The following is a 26581-nucleotide window of genomic DNA, read 5'->3' as shown; positions in this document are numbered from 1 at the left end:
GATGGGAGAATCCTGTTAAGCAGTGAAAACTTGCTAACCTTCTCTCTAGCAAAGAGTGAAAGTGGGCAGAAGTCAAGATTGACACAGCAATTTTGTGTTCCCTTGTGGTTTGCTGTCAGCAAGCTGTTACCCACACATGCAAAAGGTTGTTTGAAGTGGCTTACACATGTTTCCATAGCAGCAGTCATCTTAGTGATTTCTCTCGTTTTTGGACTTTTTTTTCTTTTGCTTCTCTGTTCCTCGCTGATGCAGGATTAAACAAACAGCATATTTAGGTCAAGGAAAGAGATGTTTGCTAATATAGATGCTAGGCTAAGCATTCTGGGAGAATGATTTTTGCAGCAGATGAACATTCTTTGTGCCTTCCAGCAGCATCTGCAGCAGGGTGGCTGTCTGGCACTGTCTTTTTCATTTTGGGCAGGTTCTGGGATTCAGAACAATCCCAAGCAAATCACAGGAGCCGGCAGTTTTTCAGTAACCGCATGTAAATCCTCTGCTTATTTGTTCTTTGGTATTAACAATGAAGCAATCTCCTGGAAAAATGATACTTTGAAGGTTTTGGTGCATCTGAGGTGTGTCATCTTCTTTTTGCACCACCCCTCCTGTTTTACACTCGGAGCCTGGATTTTTTTGTCAGACTGTTGGGCAGGAGCAGATTCTAGTACGACAGCTCGGAGCTTCCCTTCTGTTCCGGTGCCGGCAACTGCCTGTCATGAAGATGGTACAGTGGGAGCCTGCTCTGAAGAGCCAAGGAAGATGATGTGGCAATGGAGTAGAGATTGCTAGAAATCTGAACATCCACACCTTGGGGATGGGTTGCACTACTAGTGTGATTCTGTTTAAAGGCATCCGCACTGTTTTTGAAAGAAACTGTGCTTATATGTGCAAACAGCAAGGAGAGAATAATGCCCTTGAATATACAGCATACAATTGGACAAAAGAAGATTCAGAACTATTGATCGCCTCCTGTCTGGTAAATGCTACCTTGCTTAATTAACAAGTAGTTTGATGGTATTAGAATAAACTAGTCTTTACTTGAAAAGCAAATATATTGACTTCAGTATGCTTATATATGTGTAGTCTGTGTGTATAAATGAGTAATTAGGGGCCTTAAGTTTAAATTACAAGGTGCCTGTTTATATGTATGAGAATGCCGTGTATTAATCAAAGCTAAATACATACAGAAAGAGAAGCTGGAGTAAGATATTTGATTGCTGAATGGTTTTCTAAGTTAGCTTTATGAGCTTGCATGTTCTTGGTCTAGTCCTAGAAATAATACTTGGCAAAGTGTGTATTTACGGTATTAGATAGTGAATCCCCTACCAGTGATAGTCAATTATCCCGTCCTTTTAGATCCTAGTCTTTTACTTGGTTTGATTTTTCTTACTAATGGCTTGTGGTCAGTCCTTTTTGATTCAGGGGATTTAAAGGGAGCAAGAAAGAAAACTGTAATGGGTATGAGAAATATTTATAGTTTTATTATTTCAAATCCAACTATAATGTTTTTGGGTGAAGGCTCTTGAGAAAAGGAAGCTTAGTTTGACATGACACTTCTGTGTTCTTTCCTCCCTTCACAATGCACGAGGAGGTGTCAAGTCACAGATGGGTGTGCCTCTCCATGGCCTTCTCACAAATACCAGGCTCATGAAAAAGCTGCATATTGGTCCTCTCCTCCCACGGGATGCCCTGCCATTTTCCCTTCTGTTCTTATCACAGTTTTTGTCAAAATGAGTGAGAATAATACTCACGTGAGTTTCTGTGTGTGAGTCTGGCCAGCAGCCAGTCAGTATGGTGAGGACGAGGTGTGTGGAAGCCCTGAAACCCTTTCTGGGATGGCAGCGTTAGGCTGCCATCTGAGACCGAGAGGGAATGCTGGTGTGCCATATGCACCCTGGGATCAGATCAGGTTGCCCCAGTCTTGCAGGAGCCCCAAGAGAGAATGCCTTTTGTGGAGGGGCTTATGTGACATTAGCTCTCAGATCCTTGAGAGGAAGAAAGGAGAGCATCATTTGAGCATCAGATGCATTTTGGAAGGCAGTGCTATGTGTGGGTATGGAATTTAAGTGGTGCTGTATTAACTATTAAATATTTTAAACTCTAATGTCTTTTGGAATAGACTTTTGAGAATAACTGGTATCAGAGATTATAAGGACTAGCTCATTACAGCATCTGTCCCATTAGTGTAATCCATAACCCTGACAGCCCTAGGGCTACCTGGCCAGTAATGGCAATGCCTCTCCAAGGCTACAAGCTTCTGCCCCCTCAGGCTACGCTGACCTGTCTTTGGTTACCCCACCTTTGAGAGACTCTGCTTGTTTTTCTTTTTCTTTTATTGCAGGAGGGAATAATAGTCTGCCAGGGCCTCTGTCTGCACTCTGGATTTTGAAACACTGCTCCTGTGCATTGGGTCAGATGTTCTCTGTACACCGCCCTTGCCCGCTCTAGCAGACTGAGAAAGATGACATGACTGTGCTTGCATGTGGCTGACGTGCAGCGGGTGGAAAGATGTACCCTCTCACTCTGAACTGGTCTTCCTGCTTCTGTCCTTGACCCTAGGTCCTCTTCTCCACGCAGCAGTGATCCTTTGCAAAGGAAAGTCAGACCGTCACTTCTCTGCTTAGTTAAATCCAAAATCCTTACAGTGGCCTCCAGGTCTATCCCCAGCAGGCCCACTGCTTGCTACTTCCTCCTCCCCACTCCTGTTTACTTCTCACTCTTTCCTCATCCTTCCTTTCCCTCAAGCCTCTCAGGCTGCCTTACTCTTCTCTCCTCCTGGAAATCTCTACCTAGGTGTTTACCTGGTTCATTCCTGCCTCCTGCAGGGCTTTACTCAGATTTCCCCTTCTCGGTGAGGCTTCTAAGACCACGAGTGCAATCTTCCAGCACACCCTTCTCTGATTCCCTGCCATAGTTTCTTCATAATATTTATCTTCACCTGACGTACTGTTAGTCAGAATAATAGCATAAGTATAGTAACAGTAATTAGTCATAAGTATTACTTATAGTACTTACAACAAGAATAAGATTTATGATGGCAGGGATTTTTGTCTCTTTTATTCACTGCTCTGTCCAAAAGCTCGAACAATACCTGATTTGTAGTAAGTGCTCAGTTAATGAGTAAATTCTGGTGAAATGGCTTTATGGTCCTGAACTTGAACTTGGAGAAGCTGTTGAGAAGAGGGGTTATAATCACTTATTCTAAAAGCAAAGTCTTTTTTCAAAATTTTTTGTAGTTTCCCCTAAACAATAACTGGCTCATCTTTAATAATCTCCCCTAGCGTGTTGACCTTTCAGCTCTGTAGAGTTATATTACAACCCTTTTGTTCTGGAGCTACACCAAGAGGTTATGTAGTCCAAGGCAGAATGTTCCATGGGTTTGCTGTGGTCGTGAGTGACAATTGATGGTACTATATTTGGATGTTATCCAGACTAGCCCTGTTGAGACCTGTTCCATGGGACAGGCATTTAGAGATCATTTCACTCTTTGGTTTGAACCAGCCAAATCCTTTCTTAAGGGAGCCCTGCCTGTTGACGCTCCCTTGGGTCACCTCCATAACACTTAAGTTAGTGCTAATTGTTACCTATTATTATAGTTATTTCTATGTTTTAGTGTTCCCTTTATGAGGAGCTGTGGAATAAATTTTTTCTCTTCATACTCTGAATGGTTGTGATTTTCCTGATGAACTACTTTATTTTTATTTTATATACGTTATGATTCATGTGACTGACCTCAGCCACCTCTTCAGTTGACTGTTAAAAGAAAGCTTAGTTCCAAACATGCAACTCAATTCCAATAGGTATATAGGCTTTTTCAAAATGAATTTTTTTGTGTTGCCCTTGACTTTGCTTCTTATTTTCCTGTGTTACTATTTTATCACAGTCTGCTTTTTCTTATCTGCTTATTAAAATACTTTCAAATCTAATTTTCTATGTGTTTATGTAAATCACTTGAAATCCTTTTGGAACAAGGTAGAGTATAAATTAATAAGCTAATAAACTAATGGAGAACTATGTAGTGAAGAAAAAGCCTTTTTACCATCATTAAGTTTGGCTCTGACGTGAAAATCAGATGTCTTGAGTGCAGACTTTAGCTTTGTAAGGCTGCAGCTGTGTGATCTTGTACAGGAAGGTTCCTTTCATACCTGAGTGGCATGAGTCAGTCCCATGGTGAGTATTACACTGGGAAATGGGCTTATCTGGCGATTGTGGACTGACTGAATTTGGAGAGTACCACAGTTAGATTTGAGCAAACCAAGTTGGGATAGATTTTATTCTTGAGTATAGATTTTTCCTAAAGTCTCCTTTTTCTGATTAATTGAATGTATTGGTTCAGCTCATTCTGAGTGCTTCTTTGTGCTGGGTGCTGGGCTTACAGCAGTGATGAGGAAGCTCACGTCCCCAAGAGGGGAAGGATGACACATAGAACGCACAGGGCACTGTCAGAGGGCATGAACCACAACCCAGCCTGGGGACCTTCCACGAGGAGGGGCAGCTTGAGCTGAGACAAAATGCTGATAAATCCCATTTTTTCCCTGTCTTTGAAGGTTTGTGATACGCCCAATGTTGTTGACTAGGACTTGACCTGTTTACTCATAGCTAGTAATAGAATATTCCACTCTCTTAATGTGTCTATGGAAGAATTGAGGAGCTGTGGGATTATTTTGTACTATGCTCGCTTTTTGCTGATTATAACTGAAGTGGACGAGGTTGCTCAGTTATAACCTCGACAGCGGCTAGGACCCTGTCACCAGCTTCATAGAGAGCAATAATGAAGGTAACCTGCTGGAAGTCACACGGAGAGAAAATAGACTTTCTTGTCTTCAATTTCTTTTGTGTCATGTTGGGATAATACAGTGATAATTTTACCCATTGTAAATTAATATTTAATCCTTTTTTTCTTACTGCCTTAAAGCTTTGAGGTTTTTCATCGTTCTCCTATTATAAGTTTTGCTATGCATCTTCAACATGTTCTCAGCCTTTATTACTGTATAGAAATTTATCAGACTCCCCAGGCTAAATGGTCCTTCCCCATTTAAAGAACCCATTGGCTATGAAAATCCTTTGATTTATCAAGTGCACTGTGTAAAGAGAACAGACTTGAAGGCAATATGACCTCTGGCTCATAAGGGTCTGCAGTCCTGCTTGTGTCTGTCTGTGTGTCTTTTTGGAGGTGGGAATGGGTGGGATGGGAGGGAAGGGGAGATAAGTGGTATGATCAATGACAAGTGATAAGTGAAAAATAGTATAATACGTGTCAGCTTGAGGCAGTGGGAAAATGAAGGCTAGATCTTGATTATTTTAGGTGTTCTCTCATAACTTTTTCTTGCACTGTTATAACTATCTTGAGGTGTGAGAAAGTAGCAACCTGCTTGGCTGCCTTCTGGAACACTCCTTTGGTTCTAGGTCCCATCATGGCTTTGGGTAGGCTGTGTTTTCCATTTTCTTTCTTTCTTTCTTTTTTTTTTTAGGAAGGTTAGCTCTGAGCTAACATCTGCCACCAATCCTCCTCTTTTTTTTTTTTTTTTTTTTTTTTTGCTGAGGAAGACTGGCCCTGAGCTAACATCCATACCTATCTTCCTCTACTTTATATGTGGGACACCTACCACAGCATGGCTTGACAAGCGGTGTGTTGGTCTACACCCAGGATCTGAACTGGCACATCCTGGGCTGCTGAAGTGGAATGTGTAAACTTAACCGCTATGCCACTGGGCCAGCCCCTCCATTTTATTTCTAATATCCTTCCTAATGATGCCCTGTGAGTTTTGTTGCCTATTTTGATCACAGGCAGTAAATTGGGCTGATGTCTTCAAGGAACATTCTGCTCTGATTCTTAGATCCACTTCCTGCGTCTTGAGATTGCACTACTCTATTGATGTTATTTTGCGTGAATGTAGCTAGCACAAAAGAGTACTGCACCTTTCCCCAAAGCTTTATTAAAACTTACCATCTTATTAATTTTATTAAATTATAAACAGGTAATAAACACTTATTGTAGAAACTAAGCATGCTATGTTTGCTACACAGAGGTAACCACCAGTTTAGACATTTTGAGGCTAAACCTCCTAGAATCTCATTCCTGTATAGCATTGTTCATAAAAAGTATATAATGAGTTGATGTGTACTAAATTGTGCCCCTTCCCCCCCATTCATATGTTGAACCTCAACCTGCAGTGTGACTGCATCTGGAGATAGGGTCTTTAGGAAGTAATTAAGTTAAATGAGGTCATAAGGGGGGCACAAAGCTGATAGGACTGTGGCCTTATAAGAAGAGTGAGAAAGATCTCTTTCTCTCTCTGCCATGGGAGGACAGAGCAAGAAGTTAGCTCTGTGCAAGCCAGCATGAGGAGCCTCACCAGAAACCAACCATGCTGGCACCCTAACCTTGGGGTTCAGCCTCCGAAACTGTGAGAAAAATTTCTGTTGTCTAAGCCGCCCAGTCTATGGTAATTTGTCATGGCAGCCCAAGCTGACTAATACACAAGTGTAATAAGCATGTTATTTTGTTATATAGTTTTTAAACTTGCTTTAAATAGACTCTACACTATGTCACAAGTATCTTTCCACATCAATAAGTATACATTTATGGCTCATTCTTAATGGCGTCATTTCGTTGTGTGGATGTGTCTTAGTTCATTTTGGGCTGCTATAACAAAATACCATAGACTCAGTGCCTTATAATCAACAAACATTTACTTCTTACAGTTCTGGAGGCTGGGAAGTCCCAGATCAAGGCATCTGCAGATTTGGTGTCTGGTGAGGGCCCACTTCCTGGTTCCTGATCAGCTATCTTCTCATTGTAATCTCGCATGGAGGAGGGGTTGAGGTTCTCTGTGGGGTCTCTTTTGTAAGAGTACTGACCACCTTTATGAGAGCTCCGCTCTCATGGCCTAAGCACCTCCCAAAGGCCTCATCTCCAAATACCATCACACGGGAAATTAAGTTTCAGCATGTGAATTTTGAGGGGCCACAAACATTCACATTGCAGAATGTGAGATTTTATTTCACCTATACCCACTATTCCATTTTTTTTTGCAATTAGAAATGCTGTGATGAACATCTCTGCATGTGTACTTCAAACACTTGTCAAATCATTTTCTTAGCACAGTTTCCTAGACCTGGAATAGCTGGGTCAAAGTATAGTTGCTTTTTAAAGTATTTTGATATAACCAGATTGCTCTCTGGAAAGATTATTTTGAGATTTTTAAAAATTAAAGACAAAAATTCTCTCTCCTTGTGATTTCAAGCAGTTTGCCTTCATTTTTGCTCTTTGTTAAGCTGTTGATAGAGTTATCAACTGAACAGAATAACATCAACTTAGATTGCTGTATGCTTAGACATGTAACAAATTAACACTGATTTTGCCTCAACTCCTGGAAGCGTGACCACTAGCATTCATAAATATCCCAGGAGAATTCTGAAATGTTCCATTGTGGGGGCTGGAATGTGTTTGTTCTGAGAGGTCTTCGCCCTCTGAGAGTTGGTCTAGCTATTTCAAAGATATTAAAGAGGAAAGAGCAGCAGAAATACTGAGTAGAAACAGCTGAGTAAAGCTGTTACTGCTTTGCTTAAGTCTTACTCTTCAGATATTCACAGTAATTGATTTGTTTTCTCTCACAGATTTAGTGAGAAGCAATGACTTTTGCTTTTTAAAAGTAGTGTTTATTATCTTTCATATTTAGTATACATAATTATTATAGAAAATTTAGAGACTGCAGAGAAGAATGAAGAAGAAAACAAAAATCAGCCATAATCTCACAGCCCCAAAATAATTGCTGCCTAACATGTAGTGTATAATTTCTAATAGTTTTCTCTGCTTATTCAAATATAAAAAATGGTATAATATTACGTAAGTAATTCCTGATGCCTTTTTAACTTATTTTCTTATGCCTATAATGTTCTGCTAAAACATGATTTAATGTGTGCATAGTATTCCTTTGTAATGTATGTACTTTTACTTATTTAAATGCTTCTCTGTTGTTAGGCAACAGGTTGGTTGTTATAAATTGAGATTATAGAGGACATCGTTTTTTTTTCTTCTCCCCAAAGCCCCCCAGTACATAGTTGTATATTCTAGTTGTGAGTGTCTCTGGTTGTGCTATGTGGGACGCCGCCTCAGCATGGACTGATGAGCAGTGCCATGTCCGCACCCAGGATCTGAACCAGTGAAATCCTGGGCCACCGAAGCAGAGCGCACGAACTTAATCACTCGGCCACGGGGTCAGCCCCTATAGAGGACATCTTTACCCCAAAGTCCTCCTATGGATCTATAATTATTTTCATAGGCTAGATTCATAAATGTGAACTTGTTAAGGCAGGAATGAATTTTTTAAAGGTCCTTTAAGGCATATTGTTTTATTGGTTGATGATTGATCCCAGTTGCATTCCTAGCACCAGTGAATATTAGTCTTGTTTTACATATGAAGATTGCCAGCATCATTTGTGCCGATTTGAGAGACAAAAAGATATAACTTTCTAACTCCAAACCCTTTATCATATTCATTCCAAATATTTCTCCATTTTGTCATTTGCCTTTAATTTTGTTTACATCCTTTGTATTAAATGTACGTGATAAGCATAATCATCTTTTCCTCTGTGATTTATCCATTACTTTTATGCTTAGAAATTCTTGCCTATCTCAGATCAGATATTCACCAGTATTTTCTTTTGGAATTTATTTGTTTGCTTGCTTATTTATTTATTTACTATTTTGATCTTTTGTCCAAGGGGCCCGCTAGCCTCCTGTTTTTATAAGTAAAGTTTTATTGGCACATAGCCACACTTACTTGTTTACATGTCATCTACGACTCCTTTCATAGTGGAAGAGGTGAGTAATAGTTGCGATAGAGACTATAGTATTTACTAGCTGGCTGAGAATATTTATTAACTGGTCCTTTACAGAAAGTTTGCCAACCCCTGCTTTAGTCAATGTAGAATTTATTTGGATATATGGTTTAGTTGAGACCCTAACTTGATTCCTTCTTTACCCGCAGCACTCATTTTTCCCAATCCTGTTTGTTGAATAATCCATTCCTTACTCATTAATTTGTGATCCTGCCTTCATTATGTTTTATGTTCTTTTATATATCAGGCTTTGTTTTGGTACTACTCTATGTCTATTATAGAAGCAAAGTTCTTGTCTAGCTATCAGTTCAATTGCAATTTAGTAAAAATGGAAACAAGAAATTTGGAGAGAAAAAACATAAATTCTACATTTTTAAGATAGAATAAACAGGCTATACTGTATAAGCTGCTGAATTAAGTAGTCTTATAAAGCATCTATTGGTAAAGATTCAGGGGCTAAGGGTTAAGTTTGAGTGTGGAGTTAAGTATATTTGTAAATTTGTTTCCTTGTGAAATAGGCTGTTCATAAAGTAGATCAAGCTTGTCTTTATAAGCACTTTCTGGTGCATTTTGATGAAAGAGAAATTCCAGTGTGGCAGCTGCATCCTCCAGTAGCCTTGATTTCCATCTACATTTTTTGTATATCCGGTCTTTGCTAACAAAAGGAGTTCCAGCAAAATTATAAGCAAAGGTACTATTAGAGTTTACAGACCAAGTGTGTTCATGTCTGCAGGAAATACATCTGTATCTTAATAGATGGACAGTAAATTCTAGTTTTTCTTTTATATGGTATATGAATTCTAAAGATATTTAATTTTCCTCTTTACCTACATTTTATGTGTGTGTAAAGGTTTGGGTATGTGTATATCTGTGTGTGAATGTATGTGTGATTGTGTATTTGTGTATATGTGTGTGTGTTTTTTGTTGTCACGTCAGTATTGGAATATTGAATAAAGGGCTACTTTACTTTTCTCGATGAACAATCCAAGGCTTTATCCTAGGATACATTTCAATAAACATTTGTTTCCCTGCCAAGGAAAAACCCACATCCTAGAAAACTGAAGTAGATGTGACTGGTGAACCTAAGCAGAGGGACGTGGAACTAGTGGCCAACTGATGGATTTTCTCTTCAGGGTCTCTGTGATTATTAGAGTTCTAAGATGTGGGTTTGGTGGCAGTCCTGTATGTTAAATAGTTTTACCCTTCCGCGTGTTTGCTATTTTCTGCATGTTTTCTATTCTTATGAAATAGGTAACAACATCATCAAAGAATCAGTCTTACAAGTTACCCTTATTTCTCCATGCTTTCTTTATTGTTGAAGAGTGATCAGAAGAGAACTCTGAAACTTTTTCTTTATTTGTTCCCGTCTACGAGAAAAACTGTTTCCTCCACTCACAGCACTTCTGATACCAAATGTGTGGGTTTTTTCTCGCACATTAAATGGCTTGGACACTAACTACCCAGAGTTAGAGCAGACCCCACAGGTTAAGGGCTCAGTCCCACAAGACTTCCCCTTCTTTAGATGCCAATCGCAAGTCCCAGGTTTCACCTGTGCTTCTGAAAATCAGGGGTTCCCACGTCTCCCTCTTTGGGTTTGATAATTTGCTAGAACAGCTCATAGAACTCAGGAAGATGCTTTACTTACTATTACTGTATTGTTATAAAGGCTACAATTCAAGAACAGCCAATTGGAGGAGAGGCACAGGACGAGGCATAGGGCAAGGTATCGGATAGGAGTACAGAGCTGCCCTGCTCTCTCCGGGCATACCACCCTCCCAGCACCTGTTTGTGTTCACTAACCTGAAAGCTCTCTGAACTCCTTCGTTTAGGGTTTTTATGGAGGTTCCATTATGTAGGCATGATCATTGGCCATTGGTTGTTGAGTTCAATCTCCAGCCACTCTCCCCTCCCTGGAGGTCAAGGAGCAGAGCTGAAAGATCCAACCCTCTAATCACAGGATTGATTCCCCTGGCAACCAACCCCCATCCTCTAATCAAGAGTAACTTCATTAGCATAAACTCAGATATGGTTGAAAAGGGCTTATTATGTAAACAAAACACGTTCATCTCACCCTGTCACTCAAGGAATTCTAAGAGTTTTAGAAGTTGTGCCAGGAACCAGGGCAGAGACCAAATATATATTTCTTATTATGTCATACCCAATATCCTTTGGATGCCTGCTATTACAATGCTGAATAAGCCACAGTCTGTGCTCTCAGAGAGCCCAGAGAGCACCTAAGTGGGATACAGGCTGTGATGGGGGTAGGCACAACTACCATAAGAAAACCTGTGAGGGACTCCTAGCTCACCTTTGGGACAGAGTCAAGGAAGACTCCCAGAGGAGGTGATGTCTAACTTGAGTCTTAAAGGAGGAAAAGAATTTAGGTGAAGGGATAGGAGAGGGACATTTCTGCAAAGGGAGCCAAGTCCCAGGGAGGGAAAGCTGAGAGGTCCTTGGAGCTGCTAGGAATTCCACAAGGCTGGAGGGGGCTTATTGGGCTGAAGGATAGTGGAAGGGGTACAGTGGTGATCAGTAAGGCTATAGAGGTAAGTCAGGACTAGATCACGGTGGGTCTTTTGGAACTTTATTCCAGTATTGGAGGGGAGCCATTTACTAAAGGTTTTAAACAAGGAAAGACATGGTCAGACTGATGTTTTAGAAAGATCTTTCAGACTGTAGAGTGGATGATGGATTGGAGAAAGAGGAGTCTGAAGACAAGAACACTAGTGAGGAGGTCCTTGCTGCAGGGTGACAGACAATGGTGGCCTGATTAAGGTAGATGGTAGTGGAGATGGAGAGAAGCATCTGGATCTAAGAGATACTTAAATGAGAGAGGAAGGAGTCAAGAGAGTTCAAATGTCTGCCTTGGGCATCTCCAGGGTGCCATCTGTGGAGGTAGGGAAGAATTTTGAAGGAATGAGTCTGGGGGAGTTGGGATGGAGAGGAGGATTTCAGTTTGGGACATCCTGAGTTTGAGGTTAGGCACATCAAAATAGAGACATCTGTAAATCAGTGAGCTGTGACTCCTGAGGCTATAGATAGAGTTGTGGATCCCATCATGCTAAGGAAGGCATGGGAGTGGATGAGGTCTCCTGGTGAGAGTGCTCAGAGTACAAAGAGCCAAGGGCGCTGGGAAGGGCATAGGAAAAGGGGTTGGAAAAGCTCCCTGGAGTTGAGAGGTCAGGGAGGTTGGAGGATAGCCTATTTTGGGTTTGGAAACAGGATTATAGCCACCTAAATACCCAGAGCTTGAAGAACTGTGCCTCAATGTGTTTGTTGGTTTAAGCCTCTTACCTCTAGTGCACCAACACTGTCATTTTTATTATTCAGAGAAACATTTAACAAAATATGTGCACAGTATCCTTCTTGACACAACAGACTTTCAAGGTAAGTATTCCCTCTGCCCTTTAGAAGGGGCTTATATAGTGGAGTGGGGGAATAATTGATGGTTGAATGAATCCATCTTCCTCTTCTTCCATTTCCCTTCCCCCTCCTCCATTGAAAAAGCTGGCGTTTATTCAGTGCTCACTAGTTACCATGCACTGTTCTAAGCTCTTTATGTCTATTTACTCATTTAGTCCTTAATGACCAGCCGGTGAGGTAGATACTCTAGTTCCTTTATTTTATAGATGGGCAAACTGAGGAACAAAGAGAAAGGTAAATATTGTATAGTCACATAGGTAGTGAGTAGCAGAGCCGATATTCAGACCAGTGCTTTAGTCCAGAGTGTTGTGCTCTTAGCCGTACTGCAGAGTCCTGCCTTTCAGTATAGCAAACAAAGTATTGAGATGAAGTCAGGATGGGGCTGGAAAAGTACTCAGAAAATGAATGAACAGCACAGCAGGGGCGGAGTGAGAAAAAGATGAGACAAAGATGAACAGGGGGCTTGGTCTAGCCTGGGAGACAAAAGTTAATATTAGTATAATAAATTGCTGAATTCCACAAGATCAAAGGGTTGTGTGAACCAGCTGACCATGGGCCATGGGGAAGGATTGAAGAGAAGGTGGCATTTGAGTTGGGTTTTGAAGGATAAACAAAACCCTTAAGGGCTTAGGGTGTAGTGGTTGTGGAGGACACGGAGCCAAAGGGAATAGTGTGTTCAGAGTGTGCAAGGAGGGGTGAGAGGTTCAGAGCTGGGTGTGCAACGAGTTGGCCAAGTTGTGCAGAACAACCTGGGTTCCAGCCTGGAATCCGATGGGGCCACTGTGGGGTGTTTTAGACCATTCTTCTCATGTCAGAGTGGGGTCAGAATCAGAAAGGAAGAGACTGTTGGCAGGGGGAGCAGGGGCAAAATCTCTGAAACCTTAAACAAACCCTCTCATTGAGCAGATGGAGGGAAAGGGTCAGACTGGAGGGATTTTTTATAGAGCTAGAATTTACTCAAGTTTTGCACACTGGAACTGGATGAGGGAGCAGGGAATAACAACTCCCAGTCTTCTGACTTGGGAGGTGGTGATGCCATTAATCAAAAGCAGGCACAGAAGGAGAGGGGAAGGTTTAAGTGTAGCTCATGTGAGAGCTGAGGAAGGAGGAGAGATCATGAGTTCACTTTGGTCTTGCTAAGTTACAATGCCCAAGGAAGCTTCAGGTCAGGGACAGATCCAGCTTTTGTAGGGTCCTGAAGCTTTTACAAATAGGAGTTCCTCTTGAAGAAAACTAATAGAAAATTACAAATTTACAAGTTAGGTACGGGACCTCGGGAGGGATTCCTGCAAAGGTGGATCCTGAAGCTTAAGCTTCATTGACTTCTGGTAAACCTACTCCTGCTTTATGGAAGATGTCTGCGGCTCCCTGATCTCTTTCATGTCCTCTGTGGTGTCTTCCTTGATGACAGAAAGCCCCTAGTTTCTTCTCTCTGAGCCATAGGCTGGTCATCATCTTGTTTAGAGCTGTTAGAGCCAAAGTTAATCCAAGGGTTACCTTAATATGATGTCTAGGAAGGCCCATGCTGTGCCTTCTGACTTTCCTGTGAAAAGGTACCCTGCTTTCACTGTCTTCCTAACACACAAGAGAAACTGAAAGAAAAAGCCACAAAAGGCTGGCTTGGGATGAGGGATTTGGTCTGTTATCACTACCCATAACCCAAAGAGGATAACAATATGAAAATATATTCTATTTAGATTATCAGTAGGAATTGGTAGCCCTGTACACATTGAACTGTAGCACTTCCAGCTTTTCCTGTTAAGAGTTTTGGGGAGCTATTTTACCTAAAGCCTCTTACTTAGAATAAAACCTTTTAAATCAAATTTATGTGTTTTCCTAATAGAGATGAAAAGTGGTTTCATAATAGCCAGCATATGTAAGGCAGCACATTTAGATAATTATCCCAATAATCCTTACAAAATGAATTCTCTAGCAGTAAAATGGGAGTGGAGAAGAGAACCATAGAATCATTGCTTAGTCTGTGTCTTTGATAACTCTGGCTGAAAACCTTTCTTCACAGGGAGATTATTGACACCGTGAAGGACAAGGTTATATTTGGGTAAAGTGTCCTCTCTGCTGTGCATTGGCCTTTGGAACCCCCACTACAGTGCCTCATCCTATGGGTAGCCACCTGCCCACACTCAGTGCTCCAGAATTCCACCCCACTCCCCTTTTCACTGTTGCTCTCTGCGTGTGAATGATCTCAGCTAGATGTGAGGCTCTTATCTGATTAAAACATTCACACCATGCTATAAATAGCTAACAGAATTATATCTGCCAAAGGGTATTTTCATTTTAGAGGGGACTTTGCTAACTAAGGGTAGCGCTGGAGGTGATTGTGGAAGGTTTTGGAGCAGTTTGTTATTCATTTCCAAACTGCAGAGTGAGTGGACTTTGTGTGCCAGCGAGTCTCTGTGTGTTTGTTTGGGTTTTTGTTTTGATTGTAGGGGAATGTTTTTACCTCATTTTTCTTCTTTCTTTCCCAAGTAGGTGACAGTTTTCTGTGTATGGATATCTAGAGCAAATTTCGAATGTTTAATTGGGGAAGGCATGAGATTTTTGGTAGTGGCCTTCTCTGCTGTGTCTTGCCACCTGCAAGCCGCCACAGCTCCTCTACCAAGCTCCCAGAAAGATGAGCTTGGAAATCTAGCACTAGCTTTGGAAAAGCTGGCTCCTAATCTTGTGAACTGAAAATATCCGCAGATTGCATTCCAGGGTCTCGTAAAGAAGGGCACTCAGATGTTTCTTTTATGTTCAAATCCATGTCCTGCTGGTGTTTTCAAGTCTGTGTTTAGAACTGAGTGCTGCATCTTAAGAAGGACATAACAGGAGAAAATTCAGAGAAGGGCTATTAAAAGGACTGGTACATATTTATAACCTAAAGTTGGTAGGTAGGAACCCCTTCTATGTACATTCTCCCCCAGAGCCTTAACTCAGACCAAGTCAGCTGACTTTTATAAATCTGATTTTAGGGGGTCAGGTGGTGTTGGGTATTGAAGGCAGGCAGAGCCCTGAGTGTTTTAGCCACTCCTGAAAAGTGGACATCATTGTCTTGTTTTTGGTTTCCCTTTTCTACTAACTGGAGTAGGATTTCACCAGTTCTTCTTTGCCAAATTAATAAATGAGGGAATGTTGATGGTTTCTGGGAACTTGGTTGCAAGCGAGTTGAAGCTGAATTTCTGTTTTCACTTTTCACCTTTAGATTTCAACCACCTTTTAGAATGGGCTGTTGTGTTACGGAAGGATACAGGCCACTGTCCAAATCATACTCTCTCGTGACCAGTGTTGTAAAACAAGTGGAAACTCTGATAGTTTCTGCAGATGTGTGTTTATCTGAAAAATGCTGGGTGCTGTCCAAAGGCAAAGCAGGCAGTAATGGTCTCAGTTTTAAAAACAACCTCTAGCTGCACCAGAACTTTAAAACCTTTTTCATTTTTGTAATTTCTGATCACTCTCTGTTAAAAGAGAAATATTAAAAAAAGAGAGAAAAACGTTTTAGGACTGCTTACATTGCCTGTCCTGCAACCCCAGACATGTAGGACTTGGCTGGTAGTAGGCAATTAGAGAAGTCAGGAGAAGGCCAGATGATTTTGAAACAAGCAAGAGAGTTCATTGTTTAAGAATTCCTTCTATTGGGAAATTAATTTAAAAAGAGCAACTTAAAACTATTTTTGCTTTTCTTTATAAGAGTTGTTTTGTTATCCTCTCCTTGGCCACCTTCCAGCGTGTGTGTGTGTGTGTGTGTGTGTGTTCTTAAGCTGCTCCTATGAACCTTGTTCCAGGACACACCCACCCTCTGAGCCCATGAACAAGATTAATGAGTTGGAAAGATTGTTGGAGGAACTCAGGGACCTGCTACACTAGGTTTTGAAAGAATATTTAGGCCATTTATTTCTAAAACATACAATGTATAAGCTTCTGGTGCCAAACTCTGAGTTTGGGTTAGGTCTTTTTATCACAAAAGTAAAAGGGAGAGTCGATGCATATCTTTGACTTCCTATCCACCCTATTATCTGTGGTTAGATGATTTATATAGCAAAACTGTGATTCTAAGCTTGCTTTCCCTTATCCCGCTTTCTCGCCTCTCTTCATCCCCCAGGGACATTGTGACTATTCTTCCTCTACTTCCCCACTCACTGTGTGTTTGGGATTGAAAACTAATTTTGATAATAGCCCTAAAGATCTGGTTGCTCAGATCCATAGGCAAATATAGATGGCCTTGGATTGTCCACCATGATGGATGACAGTCTGCCCCTTTTCTTCTGATATAGTAATGGAGGGTGATCTGAATGATGTAGAAGAGTTTGTGTGCTCAGAGTTTAAGTAACCGCCCTTTAGAAGGGGTTGCTCTTACTGTATTGGGTAGGAGATAGATTGAGAAGAGCCTAGTTGGGTGGGGAGTTAAGGAATTGGTCTAGAAGAAGGAGGTGCTGGCCAAGACCATGCTCCCTGAACCACAAGTCTTCTTCCTTTATGGATTTCACCAAGTCTCTTGGGTCGGAAACTTTTAAAATATTTTGGCAACTTGACTTGGAACTCTGCCTACGTGATTCAGATGGAAACCAAGGCCAGGAGTGCTGTAAGTGTACTCGAGGGTAAAAAGGGCCTTCACGCGCTCATCACAGAATTGGTGACAGGTTTTTTCCATTTGTCTGTCTGCCTGGACAAATGATCAGCTCTTAGTTGATGCGCAGAGAGTTAGCACAGTTTGAACCACAAAGATGGGATGGTTTCTACCTTCAAGGGCTTCTGTTTCATTTAGTGAGGTGAGACATGTATGCGAAGTTACCCTGACCTTGTCCTACCCTCTATGGCTTTTCTCTGTGATGCATCCCCTCACCCCTTCCCTCTGGCTCCACCGTCAACCCAGGTCCCGAGTTAGCTATTCTTATCTGTGACTCACTCATAGAGGGCCAAGCAAGTGCAGAGGAAAAGTGGCGCAGGATGTCAGGTTGGGCACTATGGTGTAACTTTTACCACCATCTGGGATGTTTCTGGGGTTTGCAGTACATCTTGGAAAAGCACACAGGTCTCTGCCTCACAGACTGAGAAACTCCTCAGGACTTAAGCAAAGAGGATTCTGGGGATTTAGCAGGGATTTGTCCTGTTGGCAGAGGGTGGGCTGGGCCAGTACCACACCTGGGCAGAGCAAACTCCTCCCTAACTTTGAGGTTGGAAAGCAGCATGCTTCCCACAAAGAAGTGTTTTCTATAAGAGTGATGCACAAAATCTGGAGTATTCCTGACCACCCAGGACTTAACGTCTCGTCCTGATGAGCTGTGAATCAGCGATGAACAGAGACAGGGAAAGTGAATTCCCATGAAGAAACAGTGGAGGCTGAGCACGGCAAACCCTAGAGAAGAGTGTGAGGGCAGAGAGGTGGACCCTGTGGATGCAGTGAGGGGGGAAGTGTTGAGAGAATGCCGAAGGTGGTCAGACGAGTTGGTTTTGAAGACAAAGATTATTTCACGGATCTGCTTTGACTTCAGGTGTGGCAAATAGGAATCTAGTGCTCAGCTAGGAGACATGTTACCAAAGCTGTTGAGAGAGGTCTTTACAGAGTTTTTTAGGCAAAGCAACTCTCAGGTGAGGGGCTCAAGCATGACTGAGAAGGTTAAATAAAGGGCTTTATTTAGAAATTTGAACCAAAATGGTGAATTCTTTTATCCCAAGTTTTCATATCGTTCCTGTTTGGGGGTGGGGATGGGGAACCATGCCTAACTAACAAGTGGAAAGTGTGAAATCAACTATTGGGGCCTCAGCTAAGAGGTTTCACTATCTGTTCCTTAAAGTTACTGAGATATATGGCCCCTTGGGCAGCACAGGCAGGCGCCCCTCATTAAGCAGGTGTGTTCTAGAGTGAGTGCCTTGTACGGGCCTCTTCCTGTTCAGAGGCTGTGGAAAGGGGAACACCCATCTTTTCTTGTTTTCTTTCTGTTAAAACAGCTGAGAATGAGTACAGATTGGTCCTAGCACAGATGGAGCTTCTTTGGGTTTCAGAACACTCAGACATTTTTTTATGGAATGCTTGTGCTGTTTGCTTTACCACTGGCAGAGTAACTTAATTTCAAGTTATTATTATAATAAAACAAAAATTTACGTAGGAAATTAGGCAGGGTGGTCACGGTCATCTTTCTGTAACACCACATCCTATGACAAGTGTAGACAGACCTTAGCCAGCTTGCTTAATTTTTCCTGAGCTACCCTTTCCTTGTGTGTAAAGGAAGGTTTGGATTAGATTATCCCTTTCAGGCCTGAAATTCTTTGATTTGGAAATTGGTTATTGGAATATGTATAGATCATCAAGAAACTATAAAGCATAGTCCAGTTGGAATATGAGGTATAAATATATGAAAGTTAAATAACTATGTAATGTTAGTCTTGATCTTGACTCAAGATGACTCTAGAGTTATAAAATAAGGCAGCTAATGGTGAATTGCCGTTAGTACTCAGGATCTGGAAAGATGTGTGACCATTCTCATAGTTGTATTGGTTTGCACCATGGATGCATTGTGGGTAAGAAGGAGGGTTAGTGGTAATTACTAGTAGCATATGTGTTACTGAGGGCTCCATCTTTGGCCAGCGTCCTCTTCTTAGGTGATGCCATTCACTTTCATTGTTTTAGCCACCACCTGCCTATATGTGGTCTCCCAACATCTGATCTGAAGCTCTGTTCTCATCCCCATTCACATATGGCCATGTGTCATTTTCTGCTTGAAACTCTTTAATGACTTCCCATTTAACCCAGGCTAAAACACGCAGTCCTTAATACGCCTATCAGCATGCTCTGCACTCTGCTCACCCCATCAGGTTCAGCATGTGCTATTCTCCCCGGGACCACTGCCCAGAAACCACGTGGGCCACCTTTCAGGTCCCAAAAGGGGCAACTCTTTTGTGTCTCTTTACATGTGCTGTCCTCCCTGCCCTCAACTTGTGCTACCTCAGCCATTCTTTATTTGACTTTCTCTCTTACTTCTAGCCACAGCTCAAGAGTATCTTCCTCAGGGAAGGCTTATTTGAGCCCAGACTAGTTAAGCATCTTCTACTTTTCTTTCAGTGTACTTACCACAGTTCTAAATAAACTAGTGATTGTGTTGCTACTTGCTTACTGGAAGATTCCACTGTGACCTCTAGGTATGCTTGTAGAATCCCTGGACAGTCAACGTGTCTTCTTGTACCCCTTTGTCCCAGCCCACTTGCTGGCATATATGATGAACCTCTGTAATGTTATCCCTTCAAATAGTATCCTGACATTAGCTTTACATAAGTGAATGATGTAATAGTATGTCTACAGAGACCTTCCTGGGAAAAGGTGTTTCTGTTGAGGTGGGTCTTGGTGTCCTCAATGGCCTGAGGACCTGCACATAGACCCCAATGGTTGAGAATGGTTGACCATCTAGCAGGTAGACTTTCAACAGCATGATTCAGATCCTAGTGTTTTTTTTTTTTTTCCTATGTGTATGTTCTTTAGAATGCTTGAGTCATTTACACAATTTCTTGTTTGTAAAATGTTACTAACCATCCCTCACTTCCTACAGTTTTTTACTTGTTTCCAATTTAAAGTGAACAGGAACATAAAACTTAGTGTTTAATATTATTAGGCTTTTAGAATGTACTATTCTAAAATGTAATAATTATGTATTTTTGATACAGAAAATTAGTTATCATATGTAAGGCCTAAGTTTTTGCTAAGCATGTTCCTAATTTTTTTTCCAGAAGTCATATAAAAGAATATATGGAAAGAAAAGGGAAGAAGAGCTACCACTTTATGTACAGAAAGAAAAGACATTATCTTAGGAGCACAATTGAGAGGAAGGAACAAAGACAATGAATTAATTGATCTTGATCAGGGATGTAATTGTAAATATTTATATGTATATATAATCTATATACTTACATATATGACTATGTATAAGTAACATGATGATATATGTAAAATTATAATTATATAATTATAGGATAAATACGCTGAATTCTTTGGACATATATTCCCTTGTTGGAGAGTAAGATTTATATATTTGAGGATAGGATTGATATATCCTTTGATAGAATTGGTGCAGAGTTTCTTGGTTTTAGCTCTATTAACATTTTGGGCTGGATATTCTATTTTGTGCGGGGCTGTCTTGTACATTGTAGGATGTTTAACAGAATCCCTGACGTCTACCCACTAGATGCCAGTAGCAAGCCCCTCCTTGCACAAGTCATGACAACCAAAAATGTCTCCAGATATTGCCATGTGTCCCCTGGAGGAGGGCAAAATCGCAAAATTGATACCTCGGGTTAAATCAGTAGTCTGAAGGGTGAGTGCCCAAAACAAGCCCAAGATAGGCAGGACAGGGTGCTTGTCTAATCAGCCTTCCCATCCTGGGAGATGGTATGCATGCCTGAGCTTCTGTTGGGACACATACCAACAGCCCTTCACCTGCAGTAGATATTTCATTCTGGACTTTTCTGAAGTAAATAAGTCTAGTTCATTGATTTTTCTGAAGCACCAATCTAATTCTTAATTTTTCCTTTTTTTTTTTAAAGATTTTATTTTTCCTTTTTCTCCTAAAGCCCCCCGGTACATAGTTGTGGGTCTCTCTAGTTGTGGCATGTGGGACGCCACCCCAGCATGTCTTGATGAGAGGTGCCATGTCCACGCCCAGGATCTGAACCAGCGAAACCCTGAGCCGCCAAAGCAGAGCACGAGAACTTAACCACTCGGCCACGGGGCAGCCCCTAATTATTCTTTAAGAGCCAACTCAAACCAGCTTTGCAAGGAGGAGCTAAGTGGTCACCCATCAGCTCCTGTAAGCATTTGATTGCCTCCCTCCCAGGTTCTCAAATACTGGACCTCAGACCATGACAAAGCTTTTTGAACTGTGCAGAAATGAGAAAAATAAGGAAAATATAGTGAGCTCTTAAAGATTTAAAAGCTTTAAAAAAAAATTCTAAGATTGCCATTCCTAGTTTCAAGTATGTTTTCACATGTATGTTTTAATACCCTTTTTTTTCCCCTTTTCTTTCTCCCTGAAGCCCCCCCAGTACGTAGTCGTATATTCTAGTTATAGGTCCTTCTGGTTGTGCTATGTGGGATGCCGCCTCAGCGTGTCCTGATGAGCGGTGCCATGTCCACGCCCAGGATCCGAACCGGTGAAACCCTGGGCACCGAAACAGAACGCACGAACTTAACCACTCGGCCACGGGGCCAGCCCCATTAATAGCCTTTCTTTATGAAACGATGGTGGTGATTAATGTTATTTGGTTTTGTTTGTTTGGGTTTTGTGTTTTAGTATTATTACTTGGCAAAATAAATGTTGGAAACCTATGACAGTTTCCCCATAAAAATAAGTTGATAACATACGTGAAAGTTTGACAACGCTGTATGTGAATGAAAGATATCAAAAAGGTATCTTCTCATATTGCAGCTTGATGATGTTAAGGTATATCACTGAAAGTAATATCATAAATTTTTTTCTTTGAGGTAAAACCAGTTTACTCCCTTGAATTTTTGACATAAATTCCATGTATTATTCATTTAATTCTAACTACAGTGAGAGAAAACATTTAATAAACTTTTTTAAGAGACTATTTTGATCACTTTTTTCCCTTGTAAATGATCACAGAGGGACCATTAGATTTCTATTTGGAGCAAAGAACATATTTAGCTCAAACAGAACTTCCTCCTTGGATCGTTAGAAAGAAAAAGACTTACTAAACGTTTTCCCCCAGGATTCATTTGGATACAGTACAGATAGCATGCCTGTTTCAGCATCTTGCACCTAGCAACCTATTTTCACCATTTAGTTGTTATGTTACCTGTATGTATAAACACTTATAGTAGGGATGGAAATTTAGTATGGTCACAAATGAGGCTATGATTTCATAGAATATTGTTCACAGTGATTTTAGAGGTTATCTAGTCCACCACCCTATTTTATAGCTACTCAGAAGGCACTGACGTGGTTTTTAATCCAGTTGAGTGAATTGGGAACTGCTTTTTTTTTTTTTTTTTGGTCTGTCCTGAGTAGTGGGAAGGAGGGTACTTAGAATTGTACTACTGGAAAGGATTCCTGATGAAGTCATGTTGTTCCTCATAGTCCTTGCTTCCATCTCTCTTCTGTCCTGCTGTTTGTCAGTTCTGGTTGCTTCTCTCCAGGACAATTAGCCATTTGTATCCACCAGTTTGAGTCGTACCTAGTTAAAGAAATAGACGTTCTTTGCATGTGGATTATATACCTTTTCCTAGGAACAAATTTTTAAAATTTCTACATCTAATCTTCTAAAAGCTTCTGTGAAGTAGATTGAAGGCAAATGTTATTCTGCTTATAGCACAAGCACAGCAGTTACACAGCAGTTAAATTGTTTCCCAGGTTTTCTCAGGTCACATAATGAGATTATAATAAATGAGTAGTTGATCCAAGAATTGTGATCCACACTTGGTCCATAATGGTTAAATTACCATATTGTACCCCTGTCATTTTCCCAGGAATTTTGTAGTAATTGGAGTATTAGCCGATACTCGTATGTACTTTAGAGTAATTTTTGTACATGTGAGGAAGATTGACCCTGAGCTAACATCTATTGCCAGTCTTCCTCTTTTTGCTTGAGGAAGATTGTCGCTAACATTTGTGCCAATCTTTGTATATTTTGTATGTTGGTTGCTCCCACAACATGACTTGACCAGCACTGTGTAGGTCCGCACCCAGCATCTGAACCCGCTTCCAATGTGGAGCATGCTAACTCTATCACTATACCACCAGGCCAGCCCCTAGAGTAATTATTTTTATTATTGCATATGCTGTGGGAAGGAAAGCTCTGCTTTAAAGTTCTCATTGAGGAGCAGAATTCAAACTTCTGACTGCTGAATACAAGTCTCTACCTTTCTGGCTTTTTCTTTAGCCTCCGTGATGCTTCTTCACTGGAAGTCTTGCTTTTCCCCAACACACCATGCTCTTCCAACCCTCCAAACCTTTCTATATGTGTAGTTCTTTCCTTTGAATGCCTTTTCTTCTCTTCACTGCTTAACAAAGTCTTCCTCCTCCTTTAAGACTAGTTTTTAAGGTGCGCTCCTTAGACTAGCAGCACCAGCAGCCCCTGGAAGCTTGTTAGAGATGCAGATTCTCAGCTGCGCTGCAGACTACTGCACTGGAGGGATTGGGGGAAGGGAGAGGGACGGCAGCTCAGACAAGGACTACGGGGAGGCCTGGCGCTCTTAAAGGGCCAACACTCACACAGACGTCCCTAGCTGCATCATCCTGGAGAGGATTAGAAGAGGGCCCAGCAGTCTTGTTTTAACAAGCTCTCTAACTGCTTCTGACACAATGGAGTTTGAGAACCACCACGTTTAGGTGCCTTTCATGTGGCACCTCATCTCTGAAGCTTATCCTGAGAATTCTTGAGCAAGTGGTCATCCCTCTTGTTGAGGCACTTTTTCTTAGTGTATTAATTAGTCAGGGTAGGCTAACTCTGTAACCAAATGGCAGGAGCATAACGCTATCAGTGTATTTCTCACCTGTGACAAGATCCCATTGGATCTGCCATGTGATGACTCAGGAATCTAGTTTCCTCACAGCCATGCCTTCTCCCTTGCCCAGGGCATCCTCAGAACCTCCTGTGGAATCTCTGCTTTCAGCTGCCCCACGAGGAGAGAGAGAGCTGGGATGATTGTGCATCTTGTTTTCTAACTCACCTAGACTCTGCTACCTCATTTTTCTTGTATTTCTTTGGCCAAAATCCAATCACATAGTTTCAACCCCACTGCCAAGGAGATTGGGAAATGAAGTCTTTCTGTCTGTCCAGGAAGAAGAAACAGGATTGGGGAGCATCTAGCTCAGCACTGTCCAATAAAATATAATGTCAGGGGCCAGCCTGGTGGTGTAGTGGTTAAGTTTGCATGCTCCGCTTTGGCAGCCTGGGATTCATGGGTTCACGTCCTGGGTATGGACCTACACTAGTCACTGGCCGTGCTTTGGTAGTGACCCACATACAAAGTAGAGGAAGATGAGCACAGATGTTAGCTCAAGGACGGTCTTCCTTAAGCAAAGAGAGGAGGATTGATGGTGAATGTTAGCTCAGGGCTAATCTTCCTTTAAAAAAAAAAAAGTAAAAAGAAACAGATGAAATTAATTTAAATAATGTATTCTATTTAATCCAGAATATTGAAAGTATTATTCAACATGTAATCAAGAAAAAATTATGAATAAGATATTTTACATTCTTTTTTCATACAAAGCCTTTGAAATCAGTGTGCATTTTACACTTAGAGCTTATCTCAGTTCGACTAGCCAAATGTCAAGTGCTCAATAGCCCCTGATGACTAGTGGCTGCCATATTGGATAACCAGGTCTAGCCAATCCCTGCCACAGTTGGTATTGAAATTACTCCTTTACCTCCCTCCGTTTTACTCCCCCTTGGACTGTGTGTTCCTTACCTCTCAGTCCTTGCATGGTGCCCTGTGGTTACAAAATGCTTGCTGAGCATTATTTACAATAGCCAAGACGTGGAAGCAACCTAAGTGCCCATCAACTGATGATTGGATAAAGAAGATATGGTATATATACACAATGGAATACTACTCAGCATAAAAAAGGATAAAATTGTCCCATTCACAACAACACGGATGGACCTTGAGGGTATTATGTTAAGTGAAATAAGTCAGATAGAGAAAGATGAACTCTGTATGACTCCACTCATAGGTGGAAGTATAGACAAAGAGAACTGATCGGTGGTTACCAGGGGAAAGGGGGGTTGGGGGAGGGCGCAAAGGGTGAAGCGGTGCACCTACAACATGACTAACAATAATGTACAACTGAAATGTCACAAGGTTATAAACTATCATAATCTTAAAAAAAGTTAAAAAAAAAAAGAAATGCTGTCTGAGTGAGCAGGCAGGGGAGTTAATGCATGAATCAGCTCATTTGTGAATGGAATAATGTGTAAATACGTAGGGCATTCCACTTGGTACTTTTGACTACTTTAATGAAAATTCCTAAGAAATTCTCCTTTGTGATAAGTGCTGGGTCCCACAGAGTCAGACAAAATGACTGTCAAAATAGAAGGATAAAGTGAGCCCAATTAACCGTCATGCTAATATGTATCACTGAATTGTGGAAAGTTTGAGCTGAAAAGAACTTGACCATCATATAGTTTGGTGTCCCCATTTGACAATCATGTGTCCCCAGGATGAGTCTTGGAGGTGGCATATCAGCTCTGGGAAGCTGGATCTGCTAACATTTTTGGTTGATTTAACTCTATTGCAATAAAGCTAGAAGTTCTCTGTTTCCCCCCCAAATTAATGAACACATAGTACGTGCTGCAGTTATTTCAAAATGAGATGTTGGGGAAAGTGTTAACGTAGTCTCAATTTTAAAATGCTGCCAAACAAAACTTAAGATTTTTTATTTTATTATCTTTTCTTTAAGCCTTAAATCAGAGACTAGGAAAGCTCATGAAAGTTATGTCAATCTAATGTTCACGGTGAGTAAGAGTGTCTGTTTAAATGGAAAATAATAGTATAATAAATGTAATATTGGATAGTGGTATTTTTTTCATTACTGGCCTAATTGCAGTGACTTGTGGAGGATGCATATGGAGGATGTAACTTTGGCATCTTATTCCTCTGATGGCGGGGAGAAAGGAAATCCTTAGAAGTGTATGTTACCTTTTCTAAACAGATTGCTTCATTGCTTTTAGTGAGCAACCATCAGGGTCACAAATTCGAACTTGAATGAGAGCTACCAACTCAGCTGGCAAACAAGTAAGGTGTTTGTGCAGGGATTCTGTGCAAAAAAACCCTAAAGTTGGTTTTGTTCTATATTCTCTTTAGGAAAGTATATTGTTAAGCAAGAGTTTCAGTATGTGACCACACAATTAAAAATATTTGAGAGATGTATGTGAAGCTTGTCCTGCTCTGTGGGTCCTTTCTTATTGGCTCGAAATTGAAAGGCATTTTATTTTGGCAGGGGTAGGGGGAAAAGGAGTGAGGAAGGTGGGTGAAGGATAATTCTGGTGAAAGAACCTACCCACAAGGTTGTGTTTTCCCAAAATTTAAGCTAAATAGAAATGATCAGTCATTAATGAGTTGAAATCTGCCATAACGTTTTCAATAAGGCTAAGGTGGTGCATTCCATCCTGTGGAGGCCTGGGTTCAGTTCCCTGTCTTGGAGCCACACCACTCGTCTGTCATTAGCCATGCTGTGGCAGCAGCTCACATAGAAGAACTAGAAGGACTTCCTTGGGAAGGAAAAAAAAAGTTGATTTTATCTTTATGATAATGTAAAAATAACCTCATTAATCAGTTTAAAGTTGTTATGCCATGTAACAGCTCTGTGAC

General features: G+C 41.1%; 1 protein-coding gene across 32 annotated transcripts in view; it reads left to right on the top strand.

Annotated features, from left to right (window-relative positions):
* DOCK9 (dedicator of cytokinesis 9) overlaps positions 1-26581 on the top strand; it is a 273386-nt gene that overhangs the window by 64224 nt on the left and 182581 nt on the right. For 7 of the 32 annotated variants that reach the window (XM_070520090.1, XM_070520088.1, XM_070520086.1 and 4 more), the window contains exon 1: positions 636-973. The exons of 6 other annotated variants lie outside the window; for them this stretch is intronic. In XM_070520090.1, the coding sequence (XP_070376191.1) occupies positions 812-973 (162 nt within the window). In that variant the 5' untranslated portion in view covers positions 636-811. Of the gene's footprint in view, positions 1-635; positions 974-26581 lie in introns of those variants that run through there. 19 more of the 32 variants (XM_070520080.1, XM_070520074.1, XM_070520079.1 and 16 more) reach the window with 9 other exon arrangements.

Source organism: Equus asinus, chromosome 11, assembly GCF_041296235.1.
Source record: "Equus asinus isolate D_3611 breed Donkey chromosome 11, EquAss-T2T_v2, whole genome shotgun sequence".
NCBI lineage: Eukaryota > Metazoa > Chordata > Mammalia > Perissodactyla > Equidae > Equus > Equus asinus.
This window is presented reverse-complemented; position numbering and strand designations above follow the sequence as displayed.